Source organism: Cotesia typhae, unplaced genomic scaffold (genome assembly GCF_013202065.1).
Source record: "Cotesia typhae breed Kobodo isofemale line unplaced genomic scaffold, CoteBio_Ctyphae scaffold_70, whole genome shotgun sequence".
Taxonomy (NCBI): domain Eukaryota; kingdom Metazoa; phylum Arthropoda; class Insecta; order Hymenoptera; family Braconidae; genus Cotesia; species Cotesia typhae.
The window spans coordinates 1,465,895-1,489,234 of NW_027423780.1; the positions used below are offsets into that span (position 1 = coordinate 1,465,895).

A 23,340-nucleotide genomic window follows, 5' to 3' on the forward strand; every position below is an offset into this window, starting at 1 on the left:
TCTGGTGTCATTCGAAAAAAACACTTTTTGTCGATTTTTTTCGTCAACGATAACTCACGAACAAATCAACCGATTTTGACCGGCTTGGTGGCGATCGACGTGGTTTTTCGATGTTAAGAGCTGATCAGTTTTTGTAATTGATCGGTCAACCCAGTCAGCATCCAAATCAGAAAGACTTCTGGAAGAAGTCTTTTCAAAGACGTCCATAAGAAGTCTAAATATGATGTCTTAACGAATTCATCAATCAGAACTCTTAATCAAGAAGTCGACAGGAAATCTTTTGACAAACTTTGTAAGACTTCTAAAATATGAGCTCTTCAAGTAGTTTACTTACTGAACTCATAAGACATCAATAATCTGAGCTTTTAAGAGGTCTTTTTTCTGACTTCGTAAGATGTCATGAATATGAACTCTTTCAGAGGTCTTTTTGCTGAGGTAGGATTGAATTGTATTGGCGCATGCGCACAACGATAGAAATTTTATTTTTATTTTTTATCTCTGTTTTAATATAACCTATAAGTGTATGGTACGTTTTCTGTTTACATTCAGCGTCGAATTGCAAAACTTTAATTTAGTGAAATCAATTAATTATTTATAACCAGTGATTTCGTAATTTGTATATTAAAAGTTCTAAAAATAATGTAAGTGCATATTCTTAGCTAATTAATATTTGACTGTGTATGATATTTCATGTTTTTATCAGTGATAAATTTGAGAAATCATTCGATTTTAAAGGTAACGTATACATTTATCCAAAAAATAAATATAAATTATGATTTTTTTAATTTAAAATATTTTTTTCTCAAGATGTCTGAAAGAAAAAGATTCAGTGAACTGTCTAAGAGTCAGAAAAATCGAAGATTGAAAAACGCTGTGAGCAGGCAATTTTGGAGACTGCACGTGCAAAAGCATCGGTTGATACTTCGTTTGATAATGATCCAGTTATTAATAACAGTGTAATGCACAACGACAATAATTATGACAGTGATGATTTCAGTTTACAGTCGATTCATTTAGATAATACCGTAACCGATATCTCTTTAAAGACTTACACAGATAATAATGATAATTCTCATTGTACAACAACAAAAACAACATCAACGGTAACAGCAACAACTACTACAACTTCTATCACTTATAATAATAACAATAATAATTGTGATATCGAAGTACCAATTCCTTTAACCAAACAATTAGCTCAATGGAAATGCGAATTTAACATTACTCAAGCTGGATCAAATGTTTTACTAAAAATTATTAGAAATGTGGAGTCAATAGAAGAGTTAAAAAGTCTTCCAAATGACAGTCGTACCTTAATTGATACTCCTACAGATACTACTATTCGTGAGGTTGCACCAGGAGAATATTTCCACTATGGACTGAAAGAAGGATTAATTGATCAATTAAAAATTGTCGATATAATACAGATTACAGATATTATCCAGATTAGTATACACATTGATGGTTTGCCAATATCGAAGAGTTCAAAACGACAACTGTATCCTATACTGGGAGAAATTTTTCCAAAAGTCTCTGTACCATTCGTTATTGGTATATACCATGGACTGAACAAACCAAATGACTAATGAATTTCTTCAAGATTTCATTAATGAGTACAAAAATCTGAGAGAGGAAGGTTTCGAGTATGATAGTCATAAATTTAAAGTAATTATAAGGGCTGTCATTTGTGATTCACCAGCGAGAGCTTTTGTAACCTACACAAAAGGTCATGGTGGTTTTTATGGTTGCGGTAAGTGCATTCAAGAAGGAGAATATAGTGACCATCGAATGTTATTTCTTGATATGGATGCACCATTACGCACTGACTCGAATTTTATATATCGTTTAAATGAAGATCATCATTTAGGAAAATCAGATTTTGAAGATATTGGTGTTGGTATGGTGTCTCAATTTTCAGTGGATTACATGCATCTTGTTTGTCAAGGAGTATCAAAAAAAATACTGACTTCGTGGACGAAAGGATGGCGACTAAATGATAAAAAATTACTCAAATTAAGTCACAAAATGATTGAAAATCAATATTATTATTATAATTATTATGAGTATTACATAACAACAATAATAATTTAACAATTAATATTAATAAATTTATAGCATGAATAAATAATATTTATTAATTTATAATAATAATATTCTGCAAATTTTCTGTATGAAATCAGAAAGAGCTCTCAATTCTGACTACTATAAGTACTCTTTTATTTGAAGTCGTAAAGAGCTCTTAATTCGGATTTCTGCAAGACATCTTATTTTTGACTCAAAAAGACTTCCTAATTCTAACTTCTGTAAGCACTCTTTTTTTTTGAACTCAGAAAAAAGATCTCTTTGAGAATATTTGTGGAAGTCTTATATTACTCTTAAAGTGGCGCATTCGACGTCCTCAAGACGTCTTAGAGACACCATTCCGTTAAAAATTACGACGTCCAAATCTTAAATTGGAGTTCATCAAGAACCTCTAAAGACATCATATTGTTTACTGGGAAGCTGTTTAAAACTTATTAAAAAAATCTAATAGAAGTTTAATAAAATACTATTTATTGAATTTTCAAAACGCAATAACTATTGAATAAATGAACAGATATTCACGCGGTTGGCGGCATTCGACGCCGTTTTTTGAGCTTCACAAAGAATCTTTAGGTTTCAATTGAATGAACCAGAAATGTCGAAGTAATTCCAAAAAAACACTAAAACTCGAGCTTAATATTTCAAAAATTGAGCTGGCGCAAAGTGGGGGGAGGTCTTTTTTTCCATTTAAATAGCACAGTTAAATTTTTTTTTATTTTTAAAATAACTACCCGAATAAATTTTTTTTTTTTTTTTTTCAATTTAAAGTACTAAGATTGGATACAAAAAAAAATTAGGAAAACGGTTCACCCTAAAGGCCATCCCTGCAACTTCCCGCTAATTCCATACCTGAGCGCTTAAAATTGTACTTATGACATTTTTGAGCTCAAAATATAATTTATATGATATTTTGAGCTCACTGAGTTTGAAGAGATAATATTTTGATGCATTTGAGCTCTCCCAGCTCAAAAGTCTGATAGAAATTTCATAGAACACTATTTTTGGATTTTTCAAATCGCAGTAACTTTTGAATGGATCAACCGATTTTCACGCGGTTGGCGGCATTCGACGCAGTTTTATCATCCTCATAAGTAATTTTCAGGTTTTAATTGATCAAATCGAAAATTTCAGAGTAATCCCGAAAAAACACTTTTTTTGGTTTTCTTTCGTTCACGATAACTCACGAACGAATCAACCGATTTTGACCGGACTGGCGGCGTTCGACGCAGTTTTTTGATGTTAAGAACTGATTAGTTTTTGGAATTGATCGGTGGAGCCGTTTAAAAGTTATTCCAAGAAAACCACTTTTCGAAAAGTTCTTTTTTGTAGTTTTTTTGCAATTTCTCAAAATCTATCGGTCCGAATCGGTTCAAATTTTCAGAAAATCTAAGTTTGGTCAAGCTTGTAACGCAGTGATCATTACCCATTAAAAGCCCTTTTACCCGCACTCGTCTAATTATCGACGGATCACAGAACGCTGTGATTTTAAGCCCTTGCAGGCATACTTTTAGACTCGTAAGTGAGTCCCCGAGGTGGAGGTGTCGGTGTAGTGAGAGTGGGGAGAGCAGAGGAAGAAAGAAACGCACCAAGAAATTTTGGTAAAACTTATTGTGATCGAACGATCGAGCTAATCGCATCGCGAAAAGTTCCAGTCAGGTAATTATTTTTTATTCGTTCGCTCTAGTGGAACGAGGCGATAAAACTTGATAAAATTAATGCGTGCTAGGCCTCTAAGTCAGCTCGCTTAAATTTGTTTAATTTAACACATATTCTAATGCCAATTTGCTGTTCTAGGAAAAAAATATTATCTGAGGAGAACTCGACGCGACGTGGTGAACCAGGACTTTGCCGCCAAGTGAACATCTTACCGAGGAGAAATTCTATAAGGAGACCAAAATACAGGAGTCGCAGCGCCGAGGGATTGCGAACAAAATTTAGAAAGAAACTCCAGGTACAATTAACATGTCTAAATAATTTCTCGGTGAAGCGGCATCAGCCAGGCCTTATGTCAGCTGAAGGTCATCACCATTTCGCGTTCGGTCACAATCGCTAGTTTTAATCAAAATTTAAGTAATTAAATTTAAGCAAAATATTAAGAATCAATTTTAACAAAATTTAAGTACTCGTAAATTTAACCGAATATTAAGAATAATTAACAAAATGTTTGAGAACACAATTTGGTAAACTAATTAGAATAAAGTCCGAATAAAAGTCAGGTTAAAATTAAGAGTAAATTGAAGAACAAGTCAGAAATAAAATGCTAAATATTTAATTAATAATACCAGGAATTATTTCGGGTTATTAATTAAACACGTAGGCAGAGTCTGGATTAATTTTACTAGGAATTATTTCAGTTTGTTAATTCATGATTTTGGTGTCACGTGAAAATTTGATCTTTGGTAATTGAGTTTAAGTAAAATCAGTTAATATTGTGTCAATTAAAATCATTGTAGTAATTTCAGTAAAATATTTTAGTAAAAATCATCAGAAGTAAAGATTAGTTAAAATCAACATAAATAATTTGGAATAAATTTTGATTGTGTAAAATAAAACAAAAGTAAAATTAGAATTTGTCAATTGATTTTATTTTATTTAATTTAATTTTTGACTAAATTATTTTATTTGTCTCTGAATAACTGAGTTTATTTTATTTCGAATAAATTACATCAGAAAATAATTGTTAGAATCATTTAGATAAAAGTTGTCACGGGGCTCCTTCATTACCCGATGAAGGTCCTCACCCTAGCCGCGGTTAGTTATCGACGGATCACGGAGCGCTGTGGTCTAGGATGCTCGCGCAGTAGAAATAAAATTTACATAAGTTCCGGGGCCTAGAAAATAAGTGTTCCGCGGGTGGGGATAATCCCACACGAAGGACGAGTGAAGTTGCCGAACGGAAAAACGATATTGTGAAGCCGGAGCCCGAGCAACGAACACGAGATTTTGGAAATACCAGGTAAATATTAATATTCCTCTGAGATTCCTGTGGAACCTTCAGAGCGATTATTTTAACTTCCTCTATAGTTTCATTCTGAGTCCAATCTGATTCCACTCTGGCTTTAGTCCGGGTTCACTTTGGTTTCACTTTAGTTTCATTCTGAGTTCAATTTGATTCTACTCTGGGTTCACTCTGGTTCCACTTTAATTTTATTCTGAGTTCACTTTGATTCCACTCTGGCTTTAGTCTGGGTGCACTCTGGTTTCATGCTGGAAAATAGGCACAAAACCACTCTGGAAACACTCTGGAACCATCATGATTCCATAATGTTTCCAGAATTTTTTCAGACTGATTTCAGAATGATTTGAAAGTCGCAAGGGTATTCATCCGACATTCAAATGAATTTTTTTTTTTAAATAATACGATTATCGTATGAATAACTATTATTTCTTCGTACGAAAATTATCTAAGTAAATAATTGTACTCAAATCTTTTAAATTTAATTTAAAAAAAAACGTTTATTATCAATTTAATTTTTTTCTTGGTTACTAAATCAAACTTTTTTTTTTTTTTTTTTTTTTAGTAATTATCAATCAATCATATGAGTAGATTATTTTGTTTTGAGTGAGTCCATTGATACGACTTAAATATCAAATTTTTATAAATTATTTTTTCATGTTCTGTGATATAAATGTAATGGACGTGTTTGGCCGAAGTAGGTACTTACTAAGCACTCAGTGTACTTACTGACAAAGTTACTGAATACCCCATATACCCTATTCTAGCAACCACCTTGCTTACTAAAATTTCGGCCAGGAGAGTTAGTAAGCAAGGCAAAATATAAGACTTGGATTTGCTTATTGTTGAAGTAAACAAAAAAAAAATTAGGAAAATAGTTGACCCTGAAAGCCATCCCTGCAATTTCCCGCCAATTCCATACCTACGCTTGAAATTGCGCTTATGACGTTTTTGAGCTCGAAGAGCTCAAAAATACAATTTGTGTGCGTTTTTGAGCTTTCCGAGCTCAAAAAAATAGCTTTTGTAAACTTTTGAGTTCTTTGAGAAATGAGAAATTTGATAAAACACTACTTTTCAAATATTTAAACCGAAATAACTTTCGAACAAATTTCGAAAAAACATTTTTTTCGGTTTTTTTTTGTCAACGATAATTCACGAGCGAATCAACCGATTTTGACCAGACTGGCGGCGATTGAAGTGGTTTTTTGATGTTAAGAGCTGATTAGATTTTGTCGATCGGTAGAGCCGTTTAAAAGTTATTCAAAAAAAATCACATTTGAAAAAAAATTTTTTTGTAGTTTTTGTGAGATTTTTCAAAATGTAACGGTTTGAATCGGTTCAAATCATATTCAAAATCTAAGTTTGGTCAATCCCCTTCGAATCGCGCAAACCGCGATGAAATCGGTCGAGCCGTTCAAAAGTTCCCTGATCAGAAAAAAAAAATTTGAAACAATTCGAAATGACTCAAAGCGATTAAAAACGATTCAACTTGACAATATATAGATATACATTTTGCATGAGTTGAATCGTTTTGAATCATTTTTTTTTTTAAATAAGGGTTATGAGAGGTTTACATACGGTCACACACACATACATACAGACATACGGACATCACCGCGGAAACATTCAGGGAAGCTTCCTAGGATCTTAAAACGTCAGCATCCGTTGAAAGCTCGATTTTAGAAAAACGGGGCGATATCAATAACTGCCCAATTTTCTTAGCGGGAAGTTAAAAAGTGCTACTGTTGGAGTGATGAATTTTTAATTTTGGTTACATATGAATATTGTAGTGGAATTACCGGTAGTACTACCTTAAGATAAAAAAAAAAAGAGTTCTTTTGAGGCGATTCTGGTTTTTGGATCTTCCGCTGAAATTTCAAAATTTAGCCGGAAGTATTCAAACAAAGCTCCTGTAAAAAATTCTCTGAAAATCAAATAAATCCTTTTACGCTTAAAATATGTCAGGAAATGACTAACCCAACTCCTCTCAAAAGCGGAACTTAAAATTCCAATTTTAAGAGGTCCACCACGGAAGTTACATTTTGACACACCCTATTAAGGGTATATTTTCTAGATTTTATTGTCCTTATATTCCTACTCAACGCCAATAATTATTTTAGTCTTGCTGTTTTCTTTTAATTTTGGAACTTTCAATTTATTTCTTAACGTTTGTCAAAGCAAAAACTCAAAATTTTTGTCTGTAGTGCAGCCTGGAAAACATTTACAGAATTAAATGATCTTTTTACAATTTTTTAGAATGTAGGTGTAGTTTTCCTAACTTAAAATATCTACATGTAATAATCTGTTGTGTGTGTGAATATATATGTGACAATTAAGTCTAGAAAATATATCCTTAAACGTGTAATAATTTGAATAAATAAAGAAAACTGATAACCAAATGGAATTGAAAATATAAGAAAATAATTTTTGAATAGTCCAATATTTACTCTACAAAATTGTCCTGAATCATAAAGGCCGTAACCAGTTTTGTGAAATAAAATTGTCACGGGGCTCCTTCATTACCCGATGAAGGTCCTCACCCTAGCCGCGGTTAGTTATCGACGGATCACGGAGCGCTGTGGTCTAGGATGCTCGCGCAGTAGAAATAAAATTTACATAAGTTCCGGGGCCTAGAAAATAAGTGTTCCGCGGGTGGGGATAATCCCACACGAAGGACGAGTGAAGTTGCCGAACGGAAAAACGACATTGTGAAGCCGGAGCCCGAGCAACGAACACGAGATTTTGGAAATACCAGGTAAATATTAATATTCCTCTGAGATTCCTGTGGAACCTTCAGAGCGATTATTTTAACTTATAAAATTGATAATTACTGCTAGGCATTTAGCCAGCCTAATTATCCAATAAAACTGTTCTAACTATCCTAAATTTCCAGATAAAATATTGCTAAATATCCCGAGCTGCGACGCAGTGAACCCGAGTACCGAGAACATCGTGATTTTGGCTGACAAGGTTACCTCTATTAGAAGTCAACGAGAACAATAAAGAGAGCCAAACTCCAGAGAAGAAATCGTCAAAAGTTCTCAGGTACAAAATAAAGTTTAACCTCGGGAAATTATTGCGTCGTCCCCGGAAACTCTAGGCACAAGCCAGGTTCCGTCTTCCAATCACCCTACTTGATTAATTAATTAATTATTCGAATTTAATTAAAATATCTAAATTATAAATCGAGGTTAAAATTAGTTAAATCAAAATTTGAACAAATAGAAAATTCAATAAGTTGGAAGAATTTCAAAATTAAAAATAAAAGAGGTTAAATTTAGAATTAATATTATTATAAAATTGGTCAAATAAATTTAGATTAAAATTTACAAATCAGAAATTTTGATATCGACAATTTTGAGTTAACTGTGTCATTTATATAAGCGATATTCTGTCGATTAAATTATTACAAATTAGAAATTAAAATAAAACTAAAGCAAACTAAAATTAGAAAATTGTTCAAGTTAGATTAAAATTGACCAATAAAATCAACAAGTAAAAATGAATTAAAATTTAAATTAAAATGGAAAATTAAAATTAATAATTAAAATTTACTTTTGGAAAATTATCAAAAATTATAAAATAAAATTATCATAAACACAAATTCCTTAAATTAGAATATTAAAATTGTTAAATAGTAAATTAATTTATAAAACAAAATTACAATAGAAAATTATAGACAAAAAAAGATTTGTTCCATAAACTTCGATAAATAAATTTGTCAAATTCCAGTACGATGATTTCAAAATTAATCAACATAAAATTTAGCCTTGGGAAATTTTTACCAAGTTGAAGACTAAGTCTCAAATCTTGACTGGAATTCAAAATAGACATAAGCCGATTATTCAGGCAGTTTGAATTCGAGTACGTTTTAATTAATCTAAAATTTTGGTTGGATAAACGCTACTGTGATATTAATAATTAAGCAACCAAAATTCAATTAACTTATTTATCGAAGTCAAGTTAGGGACCGGGAGATTTGATTCCCAGGAAGTTATGTTATAAAAAGTATCTTGGATTTTAAAATAATTGTAAATTAGAGTCAAGTGTGTATTTAGATAAATTGTTTTATTAGAATTGTGTGTGTGTGTGTGTGTGTGTGTGTGTGGGTGTGTGTGTGTGTGTGTGTGTGTGTGTGTGTGTGTGTGTGTGTGTGTGCGTGTGGGAAAATATTTTACAGTATATACTCCTCGTTCACGGGCTGTCGAGGAGGTTAGTGTTAGCAGGTTGTCGACTAGTGTCATGGTATCCTCCTCTGTCCTAGTCGACTTCAGGTTCCTTAGTCCCGTAGTGAGGGTCCTGTGGACAGCGAAAGGGCTAAGGACGGTATGGACCTTGGGCAGGGGTCCGGGCGACTACCCAGGGCATATCTAGAGTCTTAGAGCGTGAGGGTCCTGTGGACAGCGCGACTTAGTTAGAAACTACGGTATAGACGCTCCATATGAGGGTACCGTCCGGAATAAGAACTATGATAGAAACTACGATATAGACGCTCCATAAGAGGGTATCGTAGGAATAAACAACTTTTGTAAGTATGAGTGTGTGTGTGAGCATTAAATTGAGATTAAATCATTGTCAGTTTGCCAAAAATAAATTGACAATTACGTCTATTTCAATTGTTTTTATTTATGTCAAGTTTTATAATTTTTCTCGACCCTGTGATATCTCTCTTGCTTGGACCGGTTCTGGAAACCGTGATAAAAATTCCAGTGGCACCCTTAATTATAAATTCTAAATAAAGGGGTGACCAAGGGACGGTTTAAACCCGTTACAAAATAAAGTCTGTGATTTTCCATAACGATCAATGGTAAAGGCAAAAATATGTAAATATTAATATCTTTCTTTCAGGACTCGCCAGGTTTCCAAAAATTTTACTGCTTAATTATGATATTATAAAGTACCAATATGCCAAATTTCATTAAATATTGAACGTCAATTCTAAAACCGGTAGTACTACCTTAAGATAAAAAAAAAGAGTTCTTTTGAGGCGATTCTAGTTTTTGGATCTCCCGGAGAAAAATTTTTTAGACTCATGGTTCTCACGTAATTCTAAGCAATAGCAAGAAAATAAAAATTCGTAATTTTTTTGCACTATCTTTCTCGGTCTGTGGATTCAGGAAAATATTTTCAAGTTGAATAGTCTTCTAGGCCTGAAGACCTGTTTATCAGTCTTCAAAATCAGTTTTATAAAGTTTCTTTTCATCCTTTTTTCGCAGAATTGTTTGAGTCGTTAAATTAAAAAAATTTTTGTATCCTTAAATAAAGAAATTTCAATAACAATTAGTCGCACGAAAGTTAAAAGACAGTTTTCGAAATTGAAATAAATTATCCACAAGATTTTCCCATTATTATTAATGATACTTTTGAATTATTAACTAACTTAATATATTTAACAAAAATTTTGAAGTCATGTCGAAAGAAACTTCTTACTTTTTAAATTGTATAGCTCACAAGCGCACCAAATGATTTTAAAGAAATTGGCGGCTTCTGAACCAGTTTTCTGAGTATTGATCGTTAAATTATGACATCAAAAATGATCCGAGAATAAATTTCGAAGCTATTTAAAGAAGACCCTTGTGTAAATAAATCTCGGAAAAAACTCTTGAAAAGTCTTTATAACTCTGAATAGACTTTTCGAAAGTCTTCACATCCCTAACTAAGTAAGGGAAAGACTCAATAAGTCTTCTAAACTCTGCAAAACTCTTAAAAAGTTAAATTTTTCCTGCAATTTCGGACTTTCTCAGAGAGTTATTAAGACTTAATAAGACTTACCACACGCCACCTATTAGAATCTAAGAACACTCAAAGGTTCTAACTGTAAATTCGTTAACTAAAATATGTTTAGTATCAATTAATTCCAGCAGACAGCGTGTGGATAGAAAATTCTTTCCTACCTAGAAAATTGACTTAAATATCTCTGATATTTATCCAAGAGAGAGAGAGAGAGAGAGAGAGATTGATTGATTGATTGATTGATTGATTGATAGTTTATTAATGCCAAGGCACAAGCCAAATGGCAATTTTAAATACAATATGAATTACAAATACAATAATAATAGAAAAATTATATAAGTACATAAACTATAATAAAGATCTAATATAAAAATTTATATTTATTTTATCTGATTCAACTAACATACTCAATAAATTATTCAATTAATAACAGCTGATAAAAGAACAAAGTTGGAGAATTTAACACTTAGAATCTAACAGTAATTATCAGAGAACTTATCACTTTACAATAACAAAATTAATAATCCAAATTCAACAAATGGTCAAAAATTTTATTTTTGAACACTTCAAGACTAGATGAGTTTACAATCTCTTCAGGCAGTTCTTCCCACAATCGTATTACACTCACTTGGAATGACCGCTCCATGAAGGTCGTAGCAAAATGCGGAAACGTGAAAAGAGAGTGTTTTTGGCTGCTAACCTATCTGAACGTCTGACTTCGGTCTCCTCAACAAAAGCATCTCGTAGGTACTTGGGTTTACCAACTTGAAGTAGCTTAAAGAAGTAACAACTCATGAAGTACATTCTACGATATTTCACAGTAAGCCATCCCAATTCTCGTTGATAAGGTGTTATATGCTCATCTTTTCTAAGATTAAAAATGAACCTAATTGAGCAATTTATTGCACGTTGAAGTTTCAAGTCATTTTCAGATGTTGAATCTACTAATACGATGGAACAGTAATCAAGAAGTGGTAAGATAGTGGATGATACTAACAATTTCCTGATGTCAGTTGAGAAAATGTTCTTCCGAACCTTGAGAGAATGCAAGGCTGAATTAACTTTGCTAACCACTAGCTTGACATGATGATTCCAACTTAGGTAGTATCAACATATGGAATTATGACACCATCTATAATAATAGGTGGCAGATCAAAGTTACTCAGTTGTTTCAGCTTGCTATTTGAACCCAAGATCATTGCTTTGGTCTTGGACAAGTTTATCTCCAAGCCATGCTTCCTTGCCCAATCCGCAACTGATTGTGCATCAATGTTGACCTGTCTGACTGCCTCTTGTAGTTGATACATAAAGAAGTGTAGATAAATATATTTGTCATCAGCAAACAGACCATGGTTACAATACACTGACCATCTGACAACAGAATTCATGACAATTAAAAACAGGATTGGACCAAGCACAGAACCTTGAGGAACACCAGATGAAGTTCTAAGGAGCTGAATTGGAGTCCCAAGATTATTCAGTATTGACTGAGAGCGATTTGATAAGTAGGAGAAAAACCAGATAATTGTTTCCATTGAAAAACCAAGCTCAAATAACGCAATCAGTATGATCTTGGGGTCAACATAGTCAAAAGCCTTACTCAAATCAAATAAGACTATTATGGTAAGTTTATTTTTGTCCATCGCCTGCCTAATATCATCAGTGAGCCTCAGTAAAGCTGATTGTGTGCTGTGATGTTTCCTAAATCCGGATTGCAAAGGATCGAGTAACTCGTTATCCTCCAGATAGGTTATCACTTGATTTGCAATGATTCTTTCAAACACTTTGGCCAGATGGGATAGATTTGCAACAGGTCGGGTATCTGACGGAGATCTAGGTGGTGAAGTTTTATTCAAAGGTATAATAAAAATAATTTTTTCCAAATGTCAGGGAATATTCCAGTATCAAGAGATCTATTAAATAATGCAGTAATAAACAGTGAAATTTGTGGAAGGTGATCCGTAGCCATCTTAAATCCAATCCATCACGACTTTTCCTTTAGACTTTGAAAGAGTAATATGCAATGCCTTAGTAACATCTACAATGTCAATCATGGTCCACTTGAATAAACAATTGACTTGTCTTGAATAGTCCATCGGCAGCAGATCAACAAAATTTTTATTGCAAGGTGGATGTTTTCTTACTATGTTTGCGTAATACTCATTCAATTCAAGAGCATCAAAAAGTTTAGCGGTGATGAAGGGTTAGACTTAATTAGTCCAAGATGTTTAAGCTTACTCCAAATAGATGAACCATATGAAAGATTTGAAAGAATAGTTTTTAAGTATTCTTCACAAGCATGATTTAACTCAGCTTTTAAGTTTTTTCTCTTAATTCTAAAAAGAGCAAGCAAATTTAGGTCCCGAGTTCTCCTAGCTTTCTTATAAATTTCATCGCGTTCTTTGCACTTCACTTTTAATTCTTTTGTAAACCAAGGATTACTATGACGGACTATCTTCTTAGTAATTTCTGGTGCAAACAAATCCAGAGAAGATAGAACACTAGATTTGAAGATAGTCAGCAACTCATTTGGATCCGAATTCTCTAGTATAGCATTATCAATTCTTAAAGTGTTCATCAAAGTTCTTGAAAGAGCTTGATGATCACAATTCTTTAGGTTTCTAAAGGTAACTTTCTTTGGTGCTGGTTTTGAACAATTTAATTTATATTTACAAAATAAATAGTCATGGCCATCAATGAACGGAGAATCAGATTTAGCAAACGAAACTAATTTACTATCACTGTCAAGCAGGATGACATCCAACCAAGAATCATAATTATTTTTATGAAAAGTAGCTCCGTAAGGTACGCAGAACAGTGATGATTCAAGAATAAAGTCTTTCAGGTGCCTTGCAGTGTAACTATCTTCTAACAAGTTACAATTTAAATCACCAGCTATGATTATATTGTTGAAATTTGGAGCAAATCTTGAAAAAATGTCAAAGAATTCGTTAAGAAATAGCCCTTTCGGTCTTCTGTAAATGCAGGATAATAAGAGGTGAGATCCAGAGGATAAAGTGACATCGGTAATTAAATATTCTGGTTGGTTTAAATAGTCAGAAGTTGAAATATATAAAATCTTGACTTTTAAGGACTCGTGGACAAGACAGGCCACTCCACCTCCCTGGATGTAACAACCAGTATCTGCATGTTTTAAGGTTCGATCTCTTCGAACAATATTGTAGCCATTCAATGGAAAAATACTGTTGTCGTGTGAGGGTTTTAACCACGTTTCAACAAGGATAATAATGTCAGGTTGAGTATCATTAATCAAATTCAAGAATTGAGCAGTATGGCCAACAAGGCTATATGGAGCGTCTATATCGTAGTTTCTATCATAGTTCTTATTCCGGACGGTACCCTCATATGGAGCGTCTATACCGTAGTTTCTAACTAAGTCGCGCTGTCCACAGGACCCTCACGCTCTAAGACTCTAGATATGCCCTGGGTAGTCGCCCGGACCCCTGCCCAAGGTCCATACCGTCCTTAGCCCTTTCGCTGTCCACAGGACCCTCACTACGGGACTAAGGAACCTGAAGTCGACTAGGACAGAGGAGGATACCATGACACTAGTCGACAACCTGCTAACACTAACCTCCTCGACAGCCCGTGAACGAGGAGTATATACTGTAAAATATTTTCCCACACACACACACACACACACACACACACACACACACACACACACACACACACACACACACACACACACACACACACACACACACACAATTCTAATAAAACAATTTATCTAAATACACACTTGACTCTAATTTACAATTATTTTAAAATCCAAGATACTTTTTATAACATAACTTCCTGGGAATCAAATCTCCCGGTCCCTAACTTGACTTCGATAAATAAGTTAATTGAATTTTGGTTGCTTAATTATTAATATCACAGTAGCGTTTATCCAACCAAAATTTTAGATTAATTAAAACGTACTCGAATTCAAACTGCCTGAATAATCGGCTTATGTCTATTTTGAATTCCAGTCAAGATTTGAGACTTAGTCTTCAACTTGGTAAAAATTTCCCAAGGCTAAATTTTATGTTGATTAATTTTGAAATCATCGTACTGGAATTTGACAAATTTATTTATCGAAGTTTATGGAACAAATCTTTTTTTGTCTATAATTTTCTATTGTAATTTTGTTTTATAAATTAATTTACTATTTAACAATTTTAATATTCTAATTTAAGGAATTTGTGTTTATGATAATTTTATTTTATAATTTTTGATAATTTTCCAAAAGTAAATTTTAATTATTAATTTTAATTTTCCATTTTAATTTAAATTTTAATTCATTTTTACTTGTTGATTTTATTGGTCAATTTTAATCTAACTTGAACAATTTTCTAATTTTAGTTTGCTTTAGTTTTATTTTAATTTCTAATTTGTAATAATTTAATCGACAGAATATCGCTTATATAAATGACACAGTTAACTCAAAATTGTCGATATCAAAATTTCTGATTTGTAAATTTTAATCTAAATTTATTTGACCAATTTTATAATAATATTAATTCTAAATTTAACCTCTTTTATTTTTAATTTTGAAATTCTTCCAACTTATTGAATTTTCTATTTGTTCAAATTTTGATTTAACTAATTTTAACCTCGATTTATAATTTAGATATTTTAATTAAATTCGAATAATTAATTAATTAATCAAGTAGGGTGATTGGAAGACGGAACCTGGCTTGTGCCTAGAGTTTCCGGGGACGACGCAATAATTTCCCGAGGTTAAACTTTATTTTGTACCTGAGAACTTTTGACGATTTCTTCTTTGGAGTTTGGCTCTCTTTATTGTTCTCGTTGACTTCTAATAGAGGTAACCTTGTCAGCCAAAATCACGATGTTCTCGGTACTCGGGTTCACTGCGTCGCAGCTCGGGATATTTAGCAATATTTTATCTGGAAATTTAGGATAGTTAGAACAGTTTTATTGGATAATTAGGCTGGCTAAATGCCTAGCAGTAATTATCAATTTTATAAGTTAAAATAATCGCTCTGAAGGTTCCACAGGAATCTCAGAGGAATATTAATATTTACCTGGTATTTCCAAAATCTCGTGTTCGTTGCTCGGGCTCCGGCTTCACAATGTCGTTTTTCCGTTCGGCAACTTCACTCGTCCTTCGTGTGGGATTATCCCCACCCGCGGAACACTTATTTTCTAGGCCCCGGAACTTATGTAAATTTTATTTCTACTGCGCGAGCATCCTAGACCACAGCGCTCCGTGATCCGTCGATAACTAACCGCGGCTAGGGTGAGGACCTTCATCGGGTAATGAAGGAGCCCCGTGACAATTTTATTTCACAAAACTGGTTACGGCCTTTATGATTCAGGACAATTTTGTAGAGTAAATATTGGACTATTCAAAAATTATTTTCTTATATTTTCAATTCCATTTGGTTATCAGTTTTCTTTATTTATTCAAATTATTACACGTTTAAGGATATATTTTCTAGACTTAATTGTCACATATATATTCACACACACAACAGATTATTACATGTAGATATTTTAAGTTAGGAAAACTACACCTACATTCTAAAAAATTGTAAAAAGATCATTTAATTCTGTAAATGTTTTCCAGGCTGCACTACAGACAAAAATTTTGAGTTTTTGCTTTGACAAACGTTAAGAAATAAATTGAAAGTTCCAAAATTAAAAGAAAACAGCAAGACTAAAATAATTATTGGCGTTGAGTAGGAATATAAGGACAATAAAATCTAGAAAATATACCCTTAATAGGGTGTGTCAAAATGTAACTTCCGTGGTGGACCTCTTAAAATTGGAATTTTAAGTTCCGCTTTTGAGAGGAGTTGGGTTAGTCATTTCCTGACATATTTTAAGCGTAAAAGGATTTATTTGATTTTCAGAGAATTTTTTACAGGAGCTTTGTTTGAATACTTCCGGCTAAATTTTGAAATTTCAGCGGAAGATCCAAAAACCAGAATCGCCTCAAAAGAACTCTCTTTTTTTTTTTTTTTTATCTTAAGGTAGTACTACCGGTAATTCCACTACAATATTCATATGTAACCAAAATTAAAAATTCATCACTCCAACAGTAGCACTTTTTAACTTCCCGCTAAGAAAATTGGGCAGTTATTGATATCGCCCCGTTTTTCTAAAATCGAGCTTTCAACGGATGCTGACGTTTTAAGATCCTAGGAAGCTTCCCTGAATGTTTCCGCGGTGATGTCCGTATGTCTGTATGTATGTGTGTGTGACCGTATGTAAACCTCTCATAACCCTTATTTAAAAAAAAAAATGATTCAAAACGATTCAACTCATGCAAAATGTATATCTATATATTGTCAAGTTGAATCGTTTTTAATCGCTTTGAGTCATTTCGAATTGTTTCAAATTTTTTTTTCTGATCAGGGAACTTTTGAACGGCTCGACCGATTTCATCGCGGTTTGCGCGATTCGAAGGGGATTGACCAAACTTAGATTTTGAATATGATTTGAACCGATTCAAACCGTTACATTTTGAAAAATCTCACAAAAACTACAAAAAATTTTTTTCAAATGTGATTTTTTTGAATAACTTTTAAACGGCTCTACCGATCGACAAAATCTAATCAGCTCTTAACATCAAAAAACCACTTCAATCGCCGCCAGTCTGGTCAAAATCGGTTGATTCGCTCGTGAATTATCGTTGACAAAAAAAAACCGAAAAAATGTTTTTCGAAATTTGTTCGAAAGTTATTTCGGTTTAAATATTTGAAAAGTAGTGTTTTATCAAATTTCTCATTTCTCAAAGAACTCAAAAGTTTACAAAGCTATTTTTTTGAGCTCGGAAAGCTCAAAAACGCACACAAATTGTATTTTTGAGCTCTTCGAGCTCAAAACGTCATAAGCGCAATTTCAAGCGTAGGTATGGAATTGGCGGGAAATTGCAGGGATGGCTTTCAGGGTCAACTATTTTCCTAATTTTTTTTTTGTTTACTTCAACAATAAGCAAATCCAAGTCTTATATTTTGCCTTGCTTACTAACTCTCCTGGCCGAAATTTTAGTAAGCAAGGTGGTTGCTAGAATAGGGTATATGGGGTATTCAGTAACTTTGTCAGTAAGTACACTGAGTGCTTAGTAAGTACCTACTTCGGCCAAACACGTCCATTACATTTATATCACAGAACATGAAAAAAATAATTTATAAAAAATTTGATATTTAAGTCGTATCAATGGACTCACTCAAAACAAAATAATCTACTCATATGATTGATTGATAATTACTAAAAAAAAAAAAAAAAAAAAAAACAAAGTTTGATTTAGTAACCAAGAAAAAAAATTAAATTGATAATAAACGTTTTTTTTTTAAATTAAATTTAAAAGATTTGAGTACAATTATTTACTTAGATAATTTTCGTACGAAGAAATAATAGTTATTCATACGATAATCGTATTATTTAAAAAAAAAAATTCATTTGAATGTCGGATGAATACCCTTGCGACTTTCAAATCATTCTGAAATCAGTCTGAAAAAATTCTGGAAACATTATGGAATCATGATGGTTCCAGAGTGTTTCCAGAGTGGTTTTGTGCCTATTTTCCAGCATGAAACCAGAGTGCACCCAGACTAAAGCCAGAGTGGAATCAAAGTGAACTCAGAATAAAATTAAAGTGGAACCAGAGTGAACCCAGAGTAGAATCAAATTGAACTCAGAATGAAACTAAAGTGAAACCAAAGTGAACCCGGACTAAAGCCAGAGTGGAATCAGATTGGACTCAGAATGAAACTATAGAGGAACCAGAGTGGCCCCAGACTAGAACTAGAGTGGAATCAAATTGGACTCAGAATGTAATTAAAGTGGAACCAGAGTGGAATCAAAGTGAATCCAGAATGAAACCGAAAAGGAACCAGAGTGATACCAGAATGGAACAAGATTAGAATCAAAGTGAATTTTACATAAAATCAAGATGGCTTCAAAGTGGAATCAACATGAAATTAAAATGAAATCAGAGTAAAATAATAATCAAATCAGAATTCATTCAGATTTAAACTAGCGTGAAGTCAACGTGAAATTTGCATGAGTCACAATGGAGTTATTAAAAATTAGATTAAACTGTCAGTAAATTTAGAATAAGTTCGGATAAAATCGAAATTAATTAAGATAAAACTACAGCAAAACTAAAGTCAGATCCGATAAAACTTCATAGGGATCTGAATGTGTAAATAATTTAATATAAATAATAAATTACCTTAATTGGAAAAAATTAATCAATTATTAATATACTTCTTAAAGTTTTTTCCATCTTTATTATATAAATGTACATAATAAGATGTTACATAGTGGAAAACGTATCCTTTTATAATTTCAATAATATATATTAATATATTAATCAACATTAACAGTTTGTTTATTTAGTCACATTTCTATTTAAAAATGTTGATTAAAGAGTATTAAAAATTAATTCTTCTCAATCAGTTTTTATAATCAAAGTTGTTATTCATCTCATCTTTGACAAATTTAAAGATTTCTCCTAATCTTACGTACACTAAAACTATTTTAATAAAAACTTTATTATATCAATTATGAGTTGATCAGCATCGAAAATTGTATTTAAAATCAAAAATAGAAAATATAAAATTCCTATCATATAGAACGTAAGTTTCAGAAAATTGTAAATGTCTATATATAATATATCTGGTGAAGAAAATAAAGTCATGCGTAATATATGTCGGTAAAAATGTATGCTTCAATTTTTCTCCTAAATTCTCTTAAAAAAATTACATATCAATCATGACATAGTTTTTACTACAGCTGTTTTTTAAAATGCTTTTCATACATGAACCTATTCACTATATGTATACAGTCTATAATTGTGCATTAAAAATCACAGGAAAAAAATATACAACTTGAAAAAAATTAATTTTCCAATGACTTTTATTTAAAGTAAAAAATAAATTTGTCGTAATACTTCAAAGTTCACTTTCATTGTTACTTTACTATCAAATTTTATGGTTTAAAGAAGTCAAAAATTAATGATGACCAACGTAGTAGCATTTCGTTCGTCGGTTTCCAGTGAAAAAATGAAATTCAAGAATTAGTAGGTCCAATAATTATAAACAAAATGAAACGATCAGAATATTATAACGATATTACACAATTTTATTTAGTTTCCAAACTTGACAATGTTTCGATTTAGATATCCAAATTAATTATCACGTCAATTTCTATGAACTTGTACGTCAAGTAGTATCGTATACACGATGAAAAAAAATTTTTGTCTGATCATATATGATTATACATGAGGTTTGGAATGATCAAACCTATATGATCAAAACATCTTGCGATAATACTCTTGGGACCTTAAAAAGTTTTTTTTTTAGACTGGCAATACGATTGTTTTGATACTGACATACAGCCTGTCAATAATTACCGAAAAATTTATTGGACAGTGACTATTTCCTAATTTTTTTTAATAATGACATAATTTTTTTGTAATTTTATTGTACTTTGCGAATTTGATCAAATTTATTAAGTTCTTAAACTTTACAAAAATCTATTGAATTCCGGAATTTGATGAAATTGCAAAAATTTTTATAAAAACCAGTACTTTCTGTTGTTAAAAGTCTAATAAATTTATGTCTTTCAATATTAATGCTGGTGACTTGGACGAGTGAGCAGCGTTCCAGACGGCTTCCAGCTAAAAAGATTTGAGTTCGAGCCCTCCATACGCCTGCGATTTTTAATTTAATATTGTCATGATTTGATTATCCTAATATTGTAACGAACCATTACCGTACTATTCCATTTCTCTATGTATTTATGAAATGAATTTGTTATTCTCGAAAGCATTTTTTTATCAGACATATATGAGTAAAAATAATTATATATGATCATATATAATAATGCATAAGTAAATCTGATTATATATGATTAGACGTGGCCAATATATATATATATATATATATATATATATATATATATATATATATATATATATATATATATATATATATATATATAAACTTTTGAACAAACTACATTTTCTGAATCAGCTCGAAAAACTGAGTCAGAAAATGGCTAAATTTTTTAAAAGTTGCGCCATGAGGACGGCTGCAATAGTTAGATTTTTATGAAATCTACTAAAAATTATGTAGCAATACGAACGTTTTGAACCATATGTATTTTGATCAGACAAAACAAGATCGATATAAATTCACAGTAGGTATACTGAAGTGTAAACATGACAGGTCCGTTCTAAAAATTCTTTGGATTTAATCTAAAAATACTTTGGAGTAACTCAAAATTCATAAAGGATTTGCTAAGAAAATAATTAAAGTTCACTCTGCAACAATTTGTATTCACTTTGGTTCTACTCTAGTTTTATTCTTTATCTACTCTCATTCCATTTTGATTCCAATCGAATTTTATTCAGGTTGCATTCTGATTCAACTCCGACGCCACTTTGGTTTTATTCTGGCTCCACTCCGCATCCACTCTGGTCTCACTCGATAACCAATCTGGACCCGCTTCGGGTCCACTATGAATTCATTCTGTATCGATCGTGAATCCACTGTGTATCCACTTTGGTTTCATTCTGGCTCCACTATAGTTTCACTCAATAACCAATCTGGCTCCGCTTTGTTTTCACGTTGATTCCATTCTGTATCGATCTTGAATTTTCTATGTGTTCACTACCCTTGTGGAAATAATTCTCTGAAAAAACTCTTGAAAAGTCTTTATAACTCTGAATAAGACTTTTCGAAATTCTTCACATCCCTAACTAAGTGAAGGAAAGACTTAATAAGTCTTTAAAACTCTGCAATACTCTTCAAAAGATAAATTTTCCCTGCAATTTCGGAATTTCTCAAAGAGTTATTAAGACTTGATAAGACTTGTTCAGTTTTACAGGAAAAGAAAATATTTCTTTTCAAAAAAATTACGTATCAGAATTAAATAAAACTATAAAAAGAATTAATGCATGTTTTAAAAAAATTTTTTTAAATAATATTTTCATCACGAAAATACTTTGATGGGCATCGAATCACTCATAGTTGAGCAAGTCAAAACATCAACAGCAAATGAAGTGCACTTGCTGTTGGAAACAGATATTACTCAAAGAGTAAATCCAATCGGTATTTAATTTGGACTATCAAATATTAAAGTCAACTTTCTAGGTAGGAAAAAATTTTCTAACCACATGCCACCTATTAGAAACTAAGAACACTCAAAGATTCTAACTGTAAATTCGTAAACTAAAATATGTTAGGTATCAATTAATTCCAGCAGATAGCGTGTGGATAGAAAATTCTTTCCTACCTAGAAAGTTGACTTTAATATTTGATATTCCAAATTAAATACCGATTGGATGTACTCTTTGAGTAGTATCTGTTTCCAACATCAAGTGCACTTCATTTGCTGTTGATGTTTTGACTTGCTCAACTATGAGTGATTCGATGCCCATCAAAGTATTTTCGTGATGAAAATATTATTTAAAAAAAATTTTTTTAAAACATGCATTACTTCTTTTTTATAGTTTTATTTAATTCTGATAAGTAATTTTTTTGAAAAGAAATATTTTCTTCTTTTCCTGTAAAACTGAACAAGTCTTATCAAGTCTTAATAACTCTTTGAGAAATTCCGAAATTGCAGGGAAAATTTGACTTTTGAAGAGTATTGCAGAGTTTAGAAGACTTATTAAGTCTTTCCTTTACTTAGTTAGGGATGTGAAGACTTTCGAAAAGTCTTATTCAGAGTTATAAAGACTTTTCAAGAGTTTTTTCAGAGAATTATTTCCATAAGGGTATGGGTCCACTATGTATTCAATTTGTATTCACTATGTATTCACTCTGAATACAGTCTGGTTTCAATCTGTATCCAATCTGGTTTCACTCTGAAAAAAAGGCACAAAACCACTCTGGAAACACTCTGGATCTAGTATGATTCCACTCTGACTCTGGAAACAGAGTGGTTCCAGAGTGAACTCGCAGTCGCAAGGGTAGACACTTCCTATTTTAAAAATAAAAAAAAAAAAAAGAAATTTTACAATGTTATTTAAATGGGAAAGGAGACCCCCCTTTGCGTCAGCTCACTTTTTTAAAATAACGGGCTCAAACTTTAAAAGAATTTTTTTTTTTAAGTGAAGAAACTTTTAAGATATATTAAATCGAAAAACAAAGAATTATTTTGGCACAGTCTAATGTATATTTATATATGTTTTTTTTACCTCCATTTGTTCTGAACCGCAGTATTAACGCAGCTTACAGTAACTTCCAAATGACTATTAAAATACAGTTATTTCGCATAAAAATGTAAAAAAAAATATTTAATACAATTTAAATTCAACAGCTGTTATTATTTTCAGATGTTTTTTATTTACTTTTTTCAGTTATGTATACGTATACCTCTAATGATCAGGCTAATTTCCATGATAGATCTCATTGAACTTGTCGACCTCAAATTGTTTAATATCAATTTGTTATAAACAAATCAATTGTTCGTCATTTGTTCTTTAATGTTCGTTAAAAATTATTATTTGTTCGATTATTGTTTATTTATAAAAAATTAAAAAAATTTTTGTTGTAAGCTAACGCTTTGTATTTCCAATT

General features: G+C 31.9%; 1 protein-coding gene across 1 annotated transcript in view; it reads right to left on the bottom strand.

Moving 5' to 3' along the window:
- LOC141537289 (CDK5 regulatory subunit-associated protein 3) overlaps positions 1-21,661 on the bottom strand; it is a 60,970-nt gene extending 39,309 nt beyond the window's left edge. Inside the window, 1 exon segment of the mRNA XM_074258182.1 lies at positions 20,900-21,661. Coding sequence (XP_074114283.1) covers positions 20,900-20,977 — 78 coding nt within the window. The 5' untranslated portion in view covers positions 20,978-21,661.
- Positions 21,662-23,340: the final 1,679 nt, after the last annotated feature.